A 20,749-nucleotide genomic window follows, 5' to 3' on the forward strand; every position below is an offset into this window, starting at 1 on the left:
ACACCAGCCCCCCAATCAGCAGCCAGCCCCGGCTAGCGAGAGATGTCCTAGAAACAATCCCTAGCTGTCTGGATGAGGGGAGAGAAAACAGGCCATCCACATGCTCGCTCTCAGAAGAGAAACAGCTGCAAGCTGCAAATTGGCATGTCTTTGTGAGGAGGCTTTCTGATCTTTGTGGTCTTTTCTCCCCATTCTCAAAGCGCTGGCATGGCTACCTCTCCTCTCACTCCTCGTGTGTAATTACAAAGATAGGCGATGACACAGAAGGAGGATTGTACATGTGAGACATTACAACAGAGTACACACACACCCAGGCTAGGCTGGACCGTCGTCTTGCTTTATGGACTTATACAGCCAAACAACATGCGCGCACACGCACACACACACACGCACACGGCAGAAGAATCACCGACCAAAGCTTTCACAGGCTGCCTTCAGATGCCCATATGGTTTTGAGCCGCACTATAAAGACTACACATAAACCATTACATTTGAAAAGCAATCAATGAAAGACCCTGTAGTCCTTCTCAGCTCTTCCACTCCAGTTTAGGGCCTTTCTTTCCCCTGCCTGGTCTCGGAGTGGGAGACAGACAGACAGCCATAGGGGCAGCAGGATTCTTATCAGGGTCTGTGCAGATGTTTGGTGCAGTGGGGGCCGTAACAGGACTCCTGAGCTGTGAATGGTGTGGGGTGTAATGGGCGAGCTGTGGTCGCCGCGGCAGCAGCTATGTAATTGTGCATCCTTTCAAAAGGAGTAGAGGGCCTCAGCCACCTGCCGGCGTGGCGATAAGGACAGATACCCAATCACTTGAGCAGCAGAAAAGTACACAGCCTCCTGGCATCCTGATGCCTCTCATTCGCCTGCTCAGATACCTCTCTCTCTCTAACACTACATTAACCCACCGTAAAGGGTTTTCTGCTTTAGGTTAACCATCACTCCTTGGTTAAAAGAACGTGAAGAGAAAAATAATATCAAAAAGGCAAGAGAAACAGTTTCTCTTCTAGGTAATATGACAGTGAAAAGCAGTGGGGATGAAACCCTAGTAGATCCGTTAGAGGGCTTTGGAGATGATGCCGTGAGTGAGGAATATATTATGGATGGATATCTTACAGGAAACAGGCATCTTACAGGTTCAGGAAGGGCTATGAGGGTTGGGCTAGGGGGAAAATGCAGGGAGAGAGGGCCATGTACCGGGGGAGATGGGGTGCAGGACGGGGAGAGAAGGGAGAGAGGGCCTGGCTCATCAGCCCAACACTGAGCGACATTTGCAGTAACCTTTCCCCTGGCTTTTACGAGCCGGCGCAGGAAAAGCAGAGGCACGGATCAGTGTGACTCGCCAGGAATTTCAAACACATTTCCCCATTTCCCCTCAGCAATCCCCAGAGACCACTGATAAACACTCACTTCTATATTAAACCAAAGAACTCCATTAACTCCTATCAGCCGTACAGCCACGGTCTGTATCAACAACAGAACGCAGAGAATAACTTTAGGAACTGTTTAAAGGACACAGCGGACCAGATATGTAGTGTAGGAACAGAGAGATAAGAGGGTGGGAAAAGAAAAAGAGTGAGAGAACGAGAGAGAGAGAGAGAGAGAGAGACACACACAAGAGACAGAAATAACCGACTGCCTAATGGTTCTTAAGTCTAGTCAAACATAGAACACCACATTGGATTTGTTTGCTTTAACACGGCTGGAGTAGAAAAGTGAATCACAGGAATTCAGTCTGGTTCAGTTCAGTCAGCTTGAACAATGGTCCCCGACACCTGATAGCCGAGGAATAAACCTCACGCGCACACACATCACACATGCTCACACACTCTCAGATGAATACAGAGAGAGAGAGAGAAAGGGGGAGAGGGAGAGAGTGGGTGAGGGAGAGAGAGAGAGAGAGAGAGCGAGGGAGAGAGAGAGAGGGGGGGAGACACACACGCTCTGAGTGATGCATGGGATTCACCTTCAGGCAGTGGGGGAGGTAGATAGACACTTTGTCCCTTCGGCAGCCCACTCCTGGGTCTGACAAAAAAACAAACAGCTGAATGATATAGTGAGCTGTCCCCTCCGGTTCCAGAGGTAGAGAGTGGAACCACAGAGCTGAGACACCAACTACAAAACGCTCCATCTCTACTCTCCCTCTCTCTACTCTCCCTCTCTCCTGTTCAGCCACGGAGGCCTTTGCAGATTTCAAAGGGACATAAATCCCAATTGAAAGCCACTGGAGTGTTTGCAAGCGTCAAATCGTGCCCCCTACCAGGGGAGCAAGGGAATACGATGGAATAAAGAGATGGAGAATGAGCTTGGGGGTCATTGGGAGGGACACACACACACGGTAGATTAAGTCCTCATCCTGTGTAATCTTAGACTGTGACTCCCTAGAGGACTGGACAGACAGAGGAAAACTGTAACAGAGGTAAAGCCTACAGACAGATACAGGACATGGAACTATGTGGCAGTATGTTCTCCTTGAACAAGACACACACTACCATGATACAGATACAGTCTGATGAAGAAGATGACATAACACTGGAGTGTCACAGCCCAGCCAATCGTCCATAACCTTTGACCCCTAGATAACATATGTCAGGAAATTTCACCTAATCCAGACTAAACCTGATCAGACTGGCCCCGCCCGGTGGTCTCCCAAGACAAAGAGGATTAAGGGGTAAATCTGCTGGACTAAATGGCTGGGGGTCGGACACACACACACACACACACACACACACACACACAGAAAGAGATACCTCTATAAAGCCCAGGTTCACTCTGCAATGTCTATAGGACTAGCACAGCCACAACATTTACTAACGTCAACATCCTGTTTTTGCAATACAATTCTTTCTGTTACAGAGTGTCCTTCTCTGTTTGTCTTAACCCAACCCCTAATGATTATCTCTGTCATGACCTCTGACTCACTCTGTTGATTCATCTAAAGAGAGGGAGAGGGGTGGTCAATGGGTTGAACTGACTGATGCCTGGGTCGAGACGGATACTAAGCCAGCTGTCTCCAAGCACAAACACAATATTCTAAGGTGTGATCTGGGTCAAAGCCACAGCAGCTTGGCACAATTTTGATTATGCTAAACAAACAAACCGTGGATTTGATTGTAATAATGAGCTGCTGATTTTAACTGGTGGGAGGGGTGCTTGGAGTGGGAGGGGAGCTTGGAGTGGGAGGGGCGCTTGGAGTGGGTGGGAGTGGGTGGGGCGCTTGGAGTGGGTGGGGCGCTTGGGAGGGGAGTGGGAGGGGCGCTTGGAGTGGGAGGGGAGCTTGGGGTGGGAGGGGAGCTTGGAGTGGGAGGGGAGCTTGGAGTCTTGGAGTGGGAGGGGAGCTTGGAGGGGTGTGGGAGGGGAGCTTGGAGTGGGATGGGATGGGAGCTTGGAGTGGGAGGGGCGCTTGGAGGGAGCTTGGAGTGGGAGGGGAGCTTGGAGTGGGATGGGAGCTTGGAGTGGGAGGGGCGTGGGAGGGGCGCTTGGAGTGGGAGGGGAGCTTGGAGTGGGAGGGAGCTTGGAGTGGGAGGGGAGCTTGGAGTGGGAGGGAGCTTGGAGTGGGAGGGGAGCTTGGAGTGGGAGGGGAGCTTGGAGTGGGAGGGGAGCTTGGAGTGGGAGGGGAGCTTGGAGTGGGAGGGAGCTTGGAGTGGGAGGGGAGCTTGGAGTGGGAGGGAGCTTGGAGTGGGAGGGGAGCTTGGGGTTTGTGTGATCACAATCTCCCCTCACTGATGAATTCACACCTCTTCTCTGTTAGATGTTCTGTCTGGGTAAATGTCTGGCTGTCTGCTGGGGTCAAACCAACAGAGGTTGAAGAGATGCAACATTGTACAACACTTCACCCTCGTTGAGTTCTATCAGCCCCTTTCTACTATTCTACCATCCTCATGAATAGAATCATCAGCCTCATGGAAAAAAATACAGAGTGATTCGGGGGAGGGAGATTTTTTTGTGTTACACTGGGTCCAACAACTCTTGCAGTTTCCCGAATGTTCTCCTAGGACTGCAGGTACAGCGGTGCAACTATGCCTGGGGAGGGGAGGGGGGGGTCAGAGCAGAGTGGACACACTCAGGAGCAGCTGGCTGGGCAGGGTCGGGGCCAAGGAGGCCTGGGCGACGGCGGGGACGATGTGCTCGGTTGCACTGCAGTTAGGGCCGGGCTGTAGCCTACATCTCATTCCTCCAGCCTTCCCTTCAGAGGGGGAAACAAAGTGGAACGATACCACAGAGAGCAGAACTCCAACCAGGTCAGAACAGAGCTAGAACCGATGACATGATATTGCATTAACCAGGCTCTGCCCTGCTCTCTGTCACAGACACACAGTCACACAGAGAGCAAGACCACAGCACACAACACAACACAATGCATTAATCCAGGGGCCAAGGACTTAGGACACCATGAGAATCACTACACTGAGACTGACCCAGGAACTGTAGGATGAAAAAAAGCTACTTAGAAATCAATGTCTCAGAGAAAAAAGGAAACATACATGAGGAAACAGGGGAGAGCCAAGAAATCAAATCAAAGTTTATTTGTCACGGCCACCGAAAACAACAGTTGTAGACCTTACAGTGAAATGCTTACTTACAAGCCCTAACCAACAGTGCCATTTCTAAGTAAAAAAATAGGTATTAGGTAAACAATAGATAAGTAAAGAAATAAAACTGTAAAATGACAGTGAAAATAACAGTAGCGAGGCTATATACAGGTGGTACCGGTAAGAGTCAATGTGCGGGGGCACTGGTTAGTCAGGCTAATTGAGATAATATGTACATGACTGTATAGTTAAAGTGACTATGCCTATATGATAAACAGAGAGTAGCAGCGTAAAAGAGGAGTTACCTGTCAATACCTTTGCTGTGGTAGAGAGGACATGCTACCAGGGGCCTCTTCACAGTCCCCAAATTCAATTGTAACGCACAGTATTATACAGAGCCATGATCACATGGAACGCCCATCTCAAATTACTCAAAGCAAACATTAACATGACCTTTAAAAAAACAAATGAACCAAGAGGCCTAGCTGTAAAGTCTACGGTCATGTTTTTAAATGTATAAAAATAGTATTTTAGTCTGTAATGTCTTTTTGTGTCTGACCCCATGCATGCTAGCGGCTGGCGTCGGCTAATGGGGATCCTAATGGGGATCCTAATGGGGATCCTAATGGGGATCCTAATGGGGATCCTAATTGAATCTAAAAAAAAAAGCTGTGGGAGAGAGGAGACAGGAGCCTGTAGGTTGGCCAGGGCTTAGTTTACACAGCTACTGAGTCAAACACAGCCAAGGATAATCTACTGTTGTGGGAGAGAGGAGACAGGAGCCTGTAGGTTGGACAGGGCTTAGTGCCTGCCAACAAATCCACTCCACAGTCTTCATCAATTCCCTAGACAACCTCCTTCACAACACACAGGCAAGCATGGGGAATCACACACACAGACGCACACACAGACACGCACACACACACACACACCAGAAGTGAGGGAGCGAGATGATTACCTTGTCCCACTTAATCGCAACTGCATTATTCCACTGTCCTCATATGATTATGTGTAATCACAGAAATGTCACGTTAAAATTGCAAGAAGTAGAAGAAACCAGCAAGGTTTCAGCCGCCCTGAGTCGCCTGTTTTTCTTGTGTGTGTGTGTGTGTGTGTCTACGTGATCTACACACATACATGAGATAATCTCACATGAATGTCATTAAAAAAAAACAGCCACATGCTTAAATAAACTTGGCACTCTGCATGTTTGAACACAATATGCACGCATGCACACATACAGACACCCCTCTCCCCCATACACACACACACGCACCAACAGTGTTGAAAAAAGCCTATCTGCTTTGGATAAAAGGCATTCCTTATCAGCTTACTCATAAAGGAGCTGGAATAATATTGTATTTACTCCAATGAAAGAAGCGGCTTTACTACGCCTTCAGAATGGACTATAGAGAGAGAGAGAGGTGGGGAGAGAGAGAGGGGTGGGGGAGAGAGAGAGGGGTGGGGAGAGAAAGAGAGGGGTGGGGAGAGAGAGGGGGTGAGGAGAGAGAGGGGAGTGGGGGGAGAGAGAGAGGAGTGGGGGAGAAAGAGAGGGGTGGGGAGAGAAAGAGAGGGAGAGAAAGAGAGAGAGAGAGCAAGAGAGAGAGGGGTGGTGAGAGAGAGCAAGAGAGAGAGAGGGGTGGGGAGAGAGAGAGCAAGAGAGAGAGAGGGGTGGGGAGAGAGAGCAAGAGAGAGAGAGCGGTGGGGAGAGAGAGAGCAAGAGAGAGAGGGGTGGGGAGAGAGAGAGCAAGAGGGGTGGGGAGAGTGAGCAAGAGAGAGAGAGCGGGGAGAGAGAGAGCAAGAGGGGTGGGAGAGTGAGCAAGAGAGAGAGGTGCGGTGGGGAGAGAGAGAGCAAGAGAGAGAGAGGGGTGGGGAGAGAGAGAGCAAGAGAGAGAGAGAGAGAGGGGTGGGGAGAGAGAGAGAGAGAGGGGTGGGGAGAGTGAGAGAGAGAGAGAGGGGTGGGGAGAGTGAGAGAGAGAGAGGGGTGGGGAGAGTGAGAGCAAGAGAGAGAGAGAGATGGGTGGAGTGTTGCTAAAGGAACTGATGGATGGGAGTGGCTCTTATCTGGCACAGAATGTGTGTGTGTCCCTGTGTTGAGGAGGTGTGTAGCACACATAGAAAATGGGTATGTGTGTGGTTTGTATGTGTGTAAAGCATGTGTAGAAGGTGTGTGATTGTTTAGATTGCACATGAGGTGATACAGTGTGTGTGTGTGTGTGTGTGTGTGTGTGTGTGCGTGTACAGTGCGTTGTCTGTCAGTGCCCATGCGAACAGCTGGCCCTGTCTGCATAGTGAGTTGGCTGGCACATTTCTGCAGCAGGCAGACAGCAGCGCTGGGCTGGTCTGGGAGGCTGGGAGCCACGCTAGGCGCTAGGATAACCCACTTCAAAGAGAACCATTGTCACACGCTAATGTGCAGAATGGCAGCCAGCGCTGCAGAAATCAGCATACACAAAGATTGGATGTTCCCTCTGAGCCCCTCACTGTGCAAGAGAGGGGGAGAAAATTGGAGGGGGAGCATAACCACGGGAAGCAGGGGTGTTGAGAGGGCTGCAGGACCCCCTGAAAAATAGAAATAAAAAATATAGATTCATATAAAAATATATGTTTTAAATTATTCACAAAATAATGCAATGTGCCTTTAATAGTCCTGTATTAGTGGACCGGTATAGCCTTCTGCAGCACCAGCGCAGGCAAACATATTTGTCCAGGCCCTCCCACCTCCGTCGTCTAAAAGGAATCGGAGCACGCCTACCCCAAACTACTTCCCACGGCTATGAGGGGCAGAGAGAGAGAGAGAGTGGCTTGGAGAGAGAGATAGAGGAGATGTTGGAGATAGAGGGGATGTTCGAGATAGAGGAGATGTTGGAGATAGAGGAGATGTTGGAGATAGAGGGGATGTTGGAGATAGAGGGGATGTTGGAGATAGAGGGGATGTTGGAGATAGAGGGGATGTTGGAGATAGAGGGGATGTTGGAGATAGAGGGGATGTTGGAGATAGAGGGGATGTTGGAGATAGAGAAGATGTTGGAGATAGAGGAGATGTTAGAGATATAGGAGATGTTGAAGATAGATGAGATGTTGGAGATAGAGGAGATGTTGGAGATAGAGGAGATGTTGGAGATAGAGGGGAAGGGCTACAGGGTGAAGATGAGAGACAGACAGAAAAAGAGAGAGAGACAGACCGGAGGAAAGATACATAAAGAGTGTTGAGTGTTGAGAGTGAGGGACTGGTTGCTCAGGAAGAATAATACCATTCCAACACTAGTCTCCATGTCGTCGTTAGGCGTTTTCAACGCCGTTGAGTCACCAGGCTTCTCCAGACCTGAGAGGTATAGAAGGAAGGTGGAGAAACTCAGAGGAAAGACACTTGCGTCAGCCTTACAGTGGCTGATGTAGGCTCTTTCTATTGCTATTTATACAGCTAAATAATAACAAAGGAGAAATGCCGATCACAATGAGAGCCTACCGTATATCCAAACTGTTCCTCTCTTCAGTACAATGAGAGCCTACCGTATATCCAAACTGTTCCTCTCTTCAGTACAATGAGAGCCTACCGTATATCCAAACTGTTCCTCTCTTCAGTACAATGAGAGCCTACCGTATATCCAAACTGTTCCTCTCTTCAGTACAATGAGAGCCTACCGTATATCCAAACTGTTCCTCTCTTCAGTACAATGAGAGCCTACCGTATATCCAAACTGTTCCTCTCTTCAGTACAATGAGAGCCTACCGTATATCCAAACTGTTCCTCTCTTCAGTACAATGAGAGCCTACCGTATATCCAAACTGTTCCTCTCTTCAGTACAATGAGAGCCTACCGTATATCCAAACTGTTCCTCTCTTCAGTACAATGAGAGCCTACCGTATATCCAAACTGTTCCTCTCTTCAGTACAATGAGAGCCTACCGTATATCCAAACTGTTCCTCTCTTCAGTACAATGAGAGCCTACCGTATATCCAAACTGTTCCTCTCTTCAGTACAATGAGAGCCTACCGTATATCCAAACTGTTCCTCTCTTCAGTACACATTTTATCCCCTCCCCCTCCCCCATCTGCACGATTTTCTCTGTTCCCTCTTTCGCTCCTCTTAATTTGAGCCCTCCGGCTGAGATTGAGACACAAGATAGTTAAAAGCCACTCACACCGACTCCCCGTCTAATAATACTGCAGTAGGACTATATTTTACCTGGGTTGAAACAGTATGACTGACCATCAAAGCAAGGTTGATAAACCTCTGTGTACTGTCTATGCATGTGTGTATGTGTGCGTGTGTATATCAGAATGAGGATGTTTCCCGGCTAACACATTTGGTTCCTTGTAAGTTAAGGGAACGTACGTTTTTGGTTTCTCATTGGTTCTGGGAACAAAGCCATAGGTTTCCTAACTGGTAGAACTGAATTTGTAAAAAAATAATCTGAGAATGGAAGTGAAAATTTGGCCTGTTCTGGGAACACAAATGTTTAAGTTGCAGGGAGGATTTGAGAACGTTTCACTATGGTTTCCTGGAAGTTTTCTTGGGAGGTTTGTTTAATTAACATTCTGAGAACGGAAATGATATTTAATTACCTTTAAATAACCAAACGAGAACATGTTCCAACAAGACTTTTAATAACACTGTTATCTTAGGTTAACTGTTTTGAACTCCAAGCACAGATAGAAATTCATTTGCTTAGACATTAATCATGCAAACTCATTCCATTTTTGATTGTAACCCAGAGTCAGTGAGATTTGAACCTATGATCATCTGTTCTCTATTCATGGAATTAGTCCACTGTGCCACCAGGATGGAGCTAGAATGCTTTTTTAAAACTCATACAAAGCTGTTCATTTGAGTCTATTCAAACAGACCCAATTTCAAAGGAAACAAGCACTCGTTAAGATCAGGTGTGTGGGCGCGGCCAGCACACCTGAACACATTTAACAAGATGGAGGATAGAGTTTTGCTCATGCTGATAACGGAATCTATATGTTTTTAAATAACATTCTTTGAATTTTAGTCATGTTTTCTTGTGGTTTTTATGGAAAGTTCTCTTAATGTTTTGAGAACATGATTTGAAATAGAACCATAAGGAAACGTTCAGAAAATGTTATCCTGAAATACTGACATTTGCAAATAAGGACTATATGGTTCTCAGAACGGTATGTGCTAGCTGGGTAGTGTGTGTGGTGTGGGTAGAGGACCAGGGCAAAACATTTAATTCACTGCAGGTCTAATTAATCCAGTGCGCAGTGGGCTGTTAAATAAATACTCCTGAGATTACAGAGCCAGTACAGGCAAGCTGAGGTGAGCAGTCAAACAGCTAACAAAGCTAACAGATCCACCAGTCCATGAGTCCCAAACGGCACCCTATTCCCTATGTAATGCACTACTTTTGACCAGGGCCCATTAGGCTCTGGCCAAAAGTAGTGCACTATATTGGGAATAGGATGCAATTTGGGACACATCCAGTGGTGGCTACCGTCATTTACACACAAGCTGCACTATTTTGTGCAGTGGACCCCGGAGTATTCCAGGTCAGTGCCTGAGAGATACCCACATGGTTGTGACGGCTGACCTCCCTGGTTTTGATGGTACGCCCCAATCTTTAAGGGTCAGGGAAGTTAGACTGCCTGGTGTGATGACCAAGAAACACATTGGAAGAGAAAGAATGAGAAATTCTCTCTCTCTCGTCTGTTGTCAAGGTCTGTCCTCTCTGTTCCTCCTCTAACTAAAGGTCTCAAAGTCAAGTGGAGGACGAGTCCCCCTCTTCACTTTAAAAGAGCAAGCTGCCTCTAGGAGACGGCAGCTGACAAGAGGTTGTGCACACACACACACACTCAGGCATATAACACAAATGAAAAGGGTAGCCTATATGCACGACACACACACACACACACACACACACACACACACACACACACACACACACACAGGCATATAGCACAAATGAAAAGGGTAGCCTATATGCACGACACACACACAGTAATAGGCTGAGTTGTTTATCATTTTTAGCCTTGGAGAATTAGGGGCTAAGTGGAGTGCCTTTGGTGTTCAGCATTCAGCACTGTTGTTCCAGGGAACATTTTTAATGTTGTCAGATCCCCTGCTGGGCTCCCCATATGCCTCCCATAAGCCCTCCCCGCAGCCTCCCCCAGTAACTAACACACAGTCATCATCACGTCACTTCAGCAGGCAGGCCAATCAAGCCCACACTGTCACTTCACTGTAATGACTGTCACTCACACACTGTGGCAGAGCCCCGCAGTGGAACCGGGCCAGAGGGGCTCATGCACACACGCGCACACACACACACACACACACACACACACACACACACACACACACACACACACACACACACAAAATTGGAAAAAGAGCACACTCATGGGCACATACAGATGTATGACGCACTAAACAACACTAAGAAACACTCAATAAGAAGAGAAAAATAGGGAGAGAACATAGCCTGGCTTTAAAGCCCCTGCAGGGCCATCATTAGTTGACTGAACTATACAACCCCACCGCCATCCCCCCAGATCCATCAGAGCATAGGAAAACATCACCCAGCATGCATCTCTGCTGGGACTAACAAGGTAAGTAACTCCGTGTCGTGTTAGGAGGGATGACAAAGAGACGCAGCCAGGCATTAGATACAGAGAGAGAGAGAGCAGCACCTGGACCTGGGGGCTCTAACTGGATAAAGGGGGTTGGGAAACTGCTCCTACCCAGCTCACCCCCTGTCCATACACAACCATGAGGCATACAGAGCAGGGAAAGGCCCCTGGGGGTGATGGAGGTAGGATATCCCGGTTTATGTGTGTGTGTATTGGTTGGTTATTCTATCCTTCTTGGGGACCTAATATCCCCAAATGTCTCCACAAGGATAGTAAAAAGGAGGAAAAGTCTCCATCGAGGGGACATTTCCCACATCCCCATGAGGACATTTTAAGCTTAGGGGTTAGGTTTAGGGTTAGGGTTACAATTAGGGTAAGGGGTTAGGTTTAGGACATAGGTTTAGAATTAGGGTTAGGGTTATAGTAAGGGTTAGGGAAAATATGATTTTCAAAGGAAATTAATTGAAGGTCCCCAATAGGATAGAAGAACTAAACGTGTGTGTGTGTAGGAGGGTTGGGAGATCAGGAGGTGGAATAGCATAGAGAGTGAGGTAGGATGTTTCCTGTATATTTTGTCTCTCTGTGTACATAGTATGCTGGCCCTACAAGGCAGGCAGAGCTGGGTTAAGTCACAATGAACTGGAGAGTTGGAGAGCTGCCACTGCCAAGGCAACCATGAGGGATGGAGGAGACGGGAGGTCCAGAAAATCCATTCATCACGCCTGTCTTTGCCTCAGCCTCTGTCCATGTCCCTGTCTCTGCCTCAGCCTCTCTCCATGTCCCTGCCTCTGTCCATGTCCCTGTCTCTGCCTCTGTCCATGTCCCTGCCTCTGTCCATGTCCCTGTCTCTGCCTCTGTCCATGTCCCTGTCTCTGCCTCTGTCCATGTCCCTGCCTCAGCCTCTGTCCATGTCCCTGTCTCTGCCCCAGCCTCTGTCCCTGTCTCTGCCTCTGTCCATGTCCCTGCCTCTGTCCATGTCCCCCTGCCTCTGTCCATGTCCCTGTCTCTGCCTCTGTCCATGTCCCTGTCTCTGCCTCAACCTCTGTCCATGTCCCTGTCTCTGCCCATGTCCCTGTCTCTGCCTCTGTCCATGTCCCTGTCTCTGCCTCAGCCTCTGTCCATGTCCCTGTCTCTGCCTCAGCCTCTGTCCATGTCCCTGTCTCTGCCCATGTCCCTGCCTCAGCCTCTGTCCATGTCCCTGTCTCTGTCCATGCTGTCCAGGAAAACCAAATGTCTACGGCTGCCTTACCACACACACACACCACACACACACACACACACCACGTCACATACCCTGTGATGTTAGTATGTGGAGTATGACGATGTGAGAGCTCGGACAGGGCAGTTGGTGAGAAGTGAACTATGGCATTCAGACAAACTCTTCTTTTTCTTCAGTCCAACAACACAGCCTTTTAATTAGCTCCACTGATTTACACCATGAACACCTGGGGACATCAAACAACCATGCAATTACCCAACGCTACAGACAGACTGGCCTTCCACACCGCCTGCCTGGGAACAGAACAGAATGGCCTCAATACAGCAGAATGGACTGGACTATGGAACACAAGTAGCCCATGCCTGGAAGTGTCCATCATAGATCATATCACTGTCTATAGCCATGATTGTGTAAAGCACATTCATATCACAAGACTTTTAAATGCACTTATGAATGCGCTAACTGTAAGTCATTCTGGATAAGAGCGTCTGCTAAATGACTCAAATGTCAATGTAAAATGGGTGTACTGTGGATTACAATAACACTGAAAATGACATGTATTTAGTAAATACCAATAGCGGGGCTATATACAGAGTCAATGTGCAGGGTACCTGTGTTGAGGTGCCCCCTGCACATTGACTCTGTATCAGGCCCCGCTATTGGTATTTACTGCTGTTCTTTAATTATTTGTTATTCTGATCTCTTACTTTTTTTTAGGTATTTTCTTAAAAACTGCATTGTTGGTTAAGGACTTGGAAGTCAGCATTTCACTGTGACAAATACAATTTGATTTGATATGGCTCAGGCATCCATTCTAAAGACAGGATGTAAATATGAGCACGTTGATGTTCTGTTCACAACCCTGTCATTCAGGGTGCGACCAAATGTATCTATCTATCTATCCATCCCACCCACCCACCCATCCATAGGGTAACCCTACCCCCCTGTAATTACCCCTAGCCTAGCCTAGCCCCGGTCTCGGCCCCTGTTGACCACACATTAACCCTGTCCTTTCAGCTCCCTCCCGTTTCCCTGATCCCACAGATAAGAGCAGCCGGGGAGAAGAAAGGAAAGAGTCTCCTCCCAAAGGCACTGACAGGCAGGGCTATAATCAGGCCTTCTGCAGCCTGGGGGTAAGGTGGGAGAACAGGTATGGAGTGGGGTGAGGGGCAGTTGTTAGAAGCAAGGTCACCCCCCCTTACTGCCACACAGTGACAGTCAGACCACAAACCTTTCCTCACTCACACAAGACCATGGTGATGTCATTGGACAGTCAGTATATCCACAAGGAACTGTGTGTGTGTGTGTGTGTGTGTGTGTGTGTGTGTGTGTGTGTGTGTCAGAGAGAGAGCCCCACCAAACTGTGTCTGAAAAGTGCCTGCGTTTTTATGCACCACAGTCTGATGGGTGGGGTGATTTCAGTTTATGACTTGACCGATGCTAGTGGTGAGGGTCTAGGTGAGAACAGAACAGTAAAATAGACCTCCTAAATACTCCACCATACATCTCCTTGGCAGCTTTGTGCTCCACATGCATCTGTCTCCCCTGTAGGCCTGCCACGAAGGCATTACGAACAGGAATAAAGATCTGGAGAAATGCTAATGGTAACCATTTGCAGGAGTCATCAGCGCGTTTTACCGAAGCCATTTTAAGAGCTAGCGCTGGGATATGTGAGCACCCCGCAATCTCAGTTAAAGACAGATCCATCATCCCTGGAGGGGGCCAGGGATGTGTGTGTGTGTGTGTGTGTGTGTGTGTGTGTCCGTGTGTGTGTCAGTGTGTGTGTCAGTGTGTGTGTGTCAGTGTGTGTGTGTCAGTGTGTGTGTCAGTGTGTGTGTCAGTGTGTGTGTCAGTGTGTGTGTGTGTGTGTCGTGTGTGTGTGTGTGTCAGTGTCAGTGTGTGTGTCAGTGTGTGTGTCAGTGTCAGTGTGTGTGTCAGTGTGTGTGTCAGTGTGTGTGTCAGTGTGTGTGTCAGTGTGTGTGTCAGTGTGTGTGTCAGTGTGTGTGTCAGTGTGTGTGTCAGTGTGTGTGTCAGTGTGTGTGTCAGTGTGTGTGTCAGTGTGTGTGTCAGTGTGTGTGTCAGTGTGTATGTCAGTGTGTATGTCAGTGTGTGTGTCTGTGAGTGTGTGTGTGTGTGTCAGTGCGTGTGTCTCTCTCTCTCTGTCTCTCCGTCTCTCTCTTTCTGTTGGGCTCCATGCCTGATACATGCAGAGACAGAGTTGATGTCATATAGGACACATACATTCCAGTTGGGACTCTGTCAGGGCAGTAAAATGGCAGCAGAGCAGTTTTAGGTTAGTGGCCATAATTCTACAAGGCAGTGTAGCCTATAGCACTGCAGTGTACTCGGCCATACAGTACATCTGTCTGTCCTCTCTCTCACACCCCTCACAACCCCACTACCAATACACAGACTGTCTCAACGTTGTCATGGGTTGCAGGATCAAGTTTAGAGCAAACGGCAAAGTCCTCCATTTTAGAGTGGACTGATAGGGTCATAAATCTTGTTTCAGTTTCTCAGAGGCAACCGTGATGAGATCCAGAGGAGAGCAGTAAGACAACCAGTCAAGGTTGCTGCAAGGTTCCTGTAACCTTGGCCTATAAGGAACATAAATAAAAAAGTACTGGTAGAAAATAGGCCTATACTATATAAGCTATCTATTGCACATTCTATTCATATTGTCATCATTATCTCCTTGGCTCCTATGTATAGAGGGCAGGTGGCTCCTATGTATAGAGGGCAGGTGGTTCCTATGTATAGAGGACAGGTGGCTCCTATGTATAGAGGGCAGGTGGCTCCTATGTATAGAGGACAGGTGGTTCCTATGTATAGAGGGCAGGTGGTTCCTATGTATAGAGGACAGGTGGTTCCTATGTATAGAGGACAGGTGGTTCCTATGTATAGAGGGCAGGTGGCTCCTATGTATAGAGGGCAGGTGGCTCCTATGTATAGAGGACAGGTGGCTCCTATGTATAGAGGGCAGGTGGCTCCTATGTATAGAGGGCAGGTGGCTCCTATGTATAGAGGACAGGTGGTTCCTATGTATAGAGGACAGGTGGTTCCTATGTATAGAGGGCAGGTGGCTCCTATGTATAGAGGGCAGGTGGTTCCTATGTATAGAGGGCAGGTGGTTCCTATGTATAGAGGACAGGTGGTTCCTATGTATAGAGGGCAGGTGGCTCCTATGTATAGAGGCCAGGTGGTTCCTATGTATAGAGGACAGGTGGCTCCTATGTATAGAGGGCAGGTGGCTCCTATGTATAGAGGGCAGGTGGCTCCTATGTATAGAGGGCAGGTGGCTCCTATGTATAGAGGACAGGTGGTTCCTATGTATAGAGGGCAGGTGGTTCCTATGTATAGAGGACAGGTGGTTCCTATGTATAGAGGGCAGGTGGCTTCTATGTATAGAGGGCAGGTGGCTCCTATGTATAGAGGCCAGGTGGTTCCTATGTATAGAGGACAGGTGGTTCCTATGTATAGAGAGCAGGTGGCTCCTATGTATAGAGGCCAGGTGGTTCCTATGTATAGAGGACAGGTGGCTCCTATGTATAGAGGACAGGTGGTTCCTATGTATAGAGGGCAGGTGGCTCCTATGTATAGAGGACAGGTGGTTCCTATGTATAGAGGACAGGTGGCTCCTATGTATAGAGGACAGGTGGCTCCTATGTATAGAGGACAGGTGGCTCCTATGTATAGAGGACAGGTGGCTCCTATGTATAGAGGACAGGTGGCTCCTATGTATAGAGGACAGGTGGCTCCTATGTATAGAGGACAGGTGGCTCCTATGTATAGAGGGCAGGTGGTTCCTATGTATAGAGGACAGGTGGCTCCTATGTATAGAGGACAGGTGGCTCCTATGTATAGAGGGCAGGTGGTTCCTATGTATAGAGGACAGGTAGCTCCTATGTATAGAGGACAGGTGGCTCCTATGTATAGAGGACAGGTGGTTCCTATGTATAGAGGGCAGGTGGCTCCTATGTATAGAGGGCAGGTGGTTCCTATGTATAGAGGACAGGTGGCTCCTATGTATAGAGGACAGGTGGTTCCTATGTATAGAGGACAGGTGGCTCCTATGTATAGAGGACAGGTGGTTCCTATGTATAGAGGACAGGTGGCTCCTATGTATAGAGGACAGGTGGCTCCTATGTATAGAGGACAGGTGGCTCCTATGTATAGAAGGCAGGTGGCTCCTATGTATAGAGGACAGGTGGCTCCTATGTATAGAGGACAGGTGGCTCCTATGTATAGAGGACAGGTGGCTCCTATGTATAGAGGGCAGGTGGCTCCTATGTATAGGGGACAGGTGGCTCCTATGTATAGAGGACAGGTGGTTCCTATGTATAGAGGGCAGGTGGCTCCTATGTATAGAGGACAGGTGGTTCCTATGTATAGAGGACAGGTGGCTCCTATGTATAGAGGACAGGTGGCTCCTATGTATAGAGGACAGGTGGCTCCTATGTATAGAGGACAGGTGGCTCCTATGTATAGAGGGCAGGTGGCTCCTATGTATAGAGGACAGGTGGCTCCTATGTATAGAGGACAGGTGGCTCCTATGTATAGAGGGCAGGTGGCTCCTATGTATAGAGGACAGGTGGATCCTATGTATAGAGGGCAGGTGGCTCCTATGTATAGAGGGCAGGTGGTTCCTATGTATAGAGGACAGGTGGCTCCTATGTATAGAGGGCAGGTGGCTCCTATGTATAGAGGACAGGTGGCTCCTATGTATAGAGGGCAGGTGGTTCCTATGTATAGAGGGCAGGTGGTTCCTATATATAGAGGACAGGTGGCTCCTATGTATAGAGGACAGGTGGCTCCTATGTAGAGAGGACAGGTGGCTCCTATGTATAGAGGACAGGGGATCCTATGTAGAGAGGACAGGTGGCTCCTATGTATAGAGGACAGGTGCATCCTATGTATAGAGGACAGGTGGATCCTATGTATAGAGGGCAGTTTCTATAATAGGCTTTAGTGATTGCTTAATGGTGTGATACCCCACAATGCAAATTGGCCAGTGTGTGTTGATCAATGATTTGATGTCTATTTAGTAGCCTATTTGTCTTTCTCAAAGTAAAAATACTCAATAATATGCAGACAATCGATACATATATACTAAATCTATATCTTAAATTACAAAATGTAAGATGTCCATGAATTATTATTGACAATATAAACGAAATTGATTGACCTATTGCAATAGCCTATTCCACAGTATAGGAAAAAAGGTCTATAGTTGAAGCGACTGGGAGTCGTGTGTGTGTGTGTTGCATTGAAGCATTGAAGATGCAGAATCCTGGAGAGGACCGTCTTTAATTAAGGCAATCATTCACTTTCAGATTTCGCTTCTAAGGTCTAACATGAATAATGACGTTATTAGACTTAACCAACAAGGAGCCGCGTGGTTTTTCAAATACATTAACGCTTTCTGTATATATTTAATTCAAGCACTCACATGTATGACACCGATAGCCTACGCACCCGGCAAGTTGAGGAGAGATCAACTCAAGCTCAACATCAAAACAGCAGATACATTCATATTTGTTGAATATAAAGTTTGGTATACACTGGATTCGTCCTTGAAGATAAATCACATGAGAAATGTTCAAATTTAAAGATCTCATCATTCCAAAAATGGGATTCATTCTGCGGCAGCCTAAGAGTTTGTCCCAAAAGGGATCGGTAGTCTACTTTCGGTAGCATGTCAAATTTGAACGAAAACTCACATTTTCACTGTTAATAGAAGGAATAAATATGATGCAGGCTTAACGTCACCGATGATCCACAACTCCGAACTTGAAGGAGATTTTACGGGATCATTGTGCGCAATCTTCGGGTCGCTGCGGTATCCTACACTTCCAGTGGTCTGGCAAGACAAATATTACACTTGTGTACAAACAAATAAATTCCATCGACTAGTTACCACCCAACACTGCACATTAATCTGCGTCTGAATTTGACTGTCCCTCATACATATTTGAGAATTCAACTGCGCACTGGTCTTGCCGCTAGTGCGTACAACTTACAAAGCTATATTTATATAAAACATTGTCATAATTTATATAAAATTCACGTATGTTTAAAAAGGATAAACCGACCAGTTCTCGAGTCAGGTGTTCTATATGCCCGACCGTGGGCTACACGTCTCCAGAAACTAAAGAACGGAAAGCGGACCCTCGAAACCACATCAGCGAGGTTTCTGAATAAAAAGGTCAAAAACTCGAGACTTACCGATCAGCATCGTGCGTCCAGGACAGAATAGACGTCGCTCCAGCTCGGTGTTTCACAGCGCGTAAATATTACGCGGTATCCCCAGAAAAGAAGTGCATGCAACGACGCACAAGTATCATATGCTCCGCTCCGGGAGTTTAAACAAACACAACTAAAAGAAGCGACTGCTATATATTCTGTCCTATTTCACAGTCTCTGTCGCTCTCTCTTTGTAATCCTTTTTCTTCCTCGGGGACAAATCCCAACAGATCCCAACTACTACAACTAAGGAAGAATGATACACATGCTCCTCAATTAAAACCCATATTGATCTGCTGCTCGGCGTGGCCCGAAGGAGGCGAGGGAAGGGGAATGGAGAGATGATGTGTTGGTTGCTTGCAACCCCCTCTCTCTCTCTCTCTCTCTCTCTCTCTCTCGCTCTTTCTTTCTTGCTCAGCTGGCCGACGTTTATCATGAGCGGACAGCGCAAATGGGAAAATAAGCTGGTGTTATTTTAACAGCGCATATTGTCTCTTAGATAACGGTTCCGCGATAACGGCTTTGTGAAACGACTACAAGAGTAATGTCACTCTCCCTGATGGAGGGAGGAGCCAGATTACGGTGATCATTTATATGTATCAATCACACATTTACAGCCACACCAGACATCCCATTGAGTGGCTAAACGGTGAAAAATACAATACCGGAGCACTATTTGGAAAAGGTTGACTACTCCACCCCTGTGTATTCCAACACTTCATGGTCACCTGGGTTGAACCCTGACCCTTAAATTGATGGATAAATGTCACCCTAATGGAATTTCAGTATTGTCACGCAGCAGAATAGTGACAAGGCCCTGGTTGGTTACAGAGAAAAAGGGAGAGATAGAGAGAGAAGGGGAGAGGAAGAGAAAGAGAGAGAGCATGAGCGAAAGAAAGAGAGATAGAGAGAGAAGGGGAGAGAGAGAGAGCATGAGAGAAAGAAAGAGAGATAGAGAGAGAAGGGGAGAGGAAGAGAAAGAGAGAGAGCATGAGAGAGAAAGAAAGAGAGAGAGAGAGCATGAGAGAAAGAGAGAGATAGAGAGAGAAGGGGAGAGGAAGAAGAGAGAGAGAGAGCATGAGAGAAAGAAAGAGAGATAGAGAGAGAAGGGGAGAAGAAGAGAGAGAGAGAGAGCATGAGAGAAAGAAAGAGAGATAGAGAGAGAAGGGGAGAGGAAGAGAAAGAGAGAGAGCATGAGAGAAAGAAAGAGAGATAGAGAGAGAAGGGGAGAGGAAGAGAAAGAGAAAGAGCATGAGAGAAAGAAAGAGAGATAGAGAGAGAAGGGGAGAGGAAGAGAAAGAGAAAGAGCATGAGAGAAAGAAAGAGAGATAGAGAGAGAAGGGGAGAGGAAGAGAGAGAGAGAGAGAGCATGAGAGAAAGAAAGAGAGATAGAGAGAGAAGGGGAGAAGAAGAGAGAGAGAGAGAGCATGAGAGAAAGAAAGAGAGATAGAGAGAGAAGGGGAGAAGAAGAGAGAGAGAGAGAGCATGAGAGAAAGAAAGAGAGATAGAGAGAGAAGGGGAGAGGAAGAGAAAGAGAGAGAGCATGAGAGAAAGAAAGAGAGATAGAGAGAGAAGGGGAGAGGAAGAGAAAGAGAAAGAGCATGAGAGAAAGAAAGAGAGATAGAGAGAGAGGGGAGAGGAAGAGAGAGAGAGAGAGAGCATGAGAGAAAGAAAGAGAGATAGAGAGAGAAGGGGAGAGGAAGAGAGAGAGAGAGAACATGAGAGAAAGAAAGAGAGATAGAGAGAGAGAGAAGGGGAGAGGAAGAGAAAGAGCATGAGAGAAAGAGAGAGAGAGATAGATACACACACACACATGCTGATAAGAGAGGAGTGATTCTGCCAGCCAGCCAGCCAGCCAGCCAGCCAGAAGCAGCTAGTATAAACCTACCACATCAGACAGACTGTACAGAGAGGGGGAGGCAGCAGAGGACTTGAAGCTATTAAAGATAAGCTTGGAGGGAAACTGGCTGCTCTGTGTGTGTGTGTGTGTGTGTGTGTGTGTGTGTGTGTGTGCGCACGCGCGTGCGTGTGTGAAAGAGAGGGTGTGTGTGTGTGTAGGGGGGGGGGGGGTATTTCTGTGAAGTTTTAGAAGGAGTGAATTACATGCAATGTGTATGTGTGTTTGTATAAAACAGATCATGGCAGTGTGTGTGTAATGTGTGT

The 20,749-nt window shown here is 47.5% G+C and overlaps 1 protein-coding gene across 2 annotated transcripts in view; it reads right to left on the bottom strand.

Annotated features, from left to right (window-relative positions):
- LOC115110276 (zinc finger protein 385C-like) overlaps positions 1-20,749 on the bottom strand; it is a 157,490-nt gene that overhangs the window by 49,411 nt on the left and 87,330 nt on the right. Inside the window, exon 1 of one of the 2 annotated variants that reach the window (XM_029635780.2) lies at positions 18,569-19,074. The exons of the other annotated variant lie outside the window; for it this stretch is intronic. Within the exon in view, the coding sequence (XP_029491640.1) occupies positions 18,569-18,578 (10 nt within the window). The 5' untranslated portion in view covers positions 18,579-19,074. Of the gene's footprint in view, positions 1-18,568; positions 19,075-20,749 lie in introns of those variants that run through there. 2 annotated transcript variants of the gene reach the window in all.

Source organism: Oncorhynchus nerka, linkage group LG26 (assembly GCF_034236695.1).
Source record: "Oncorhynchus nerka isolate Pitt River linkage group LG26, Oner_Uvic_2.0, whole genome shotgun sequence".
NCBI lineage: Eukaryota > Metazoa > Chordata > Actinopteri > Salmoniformes > Salmonidae > Oncorhynchus > Oncorhynchus nerka.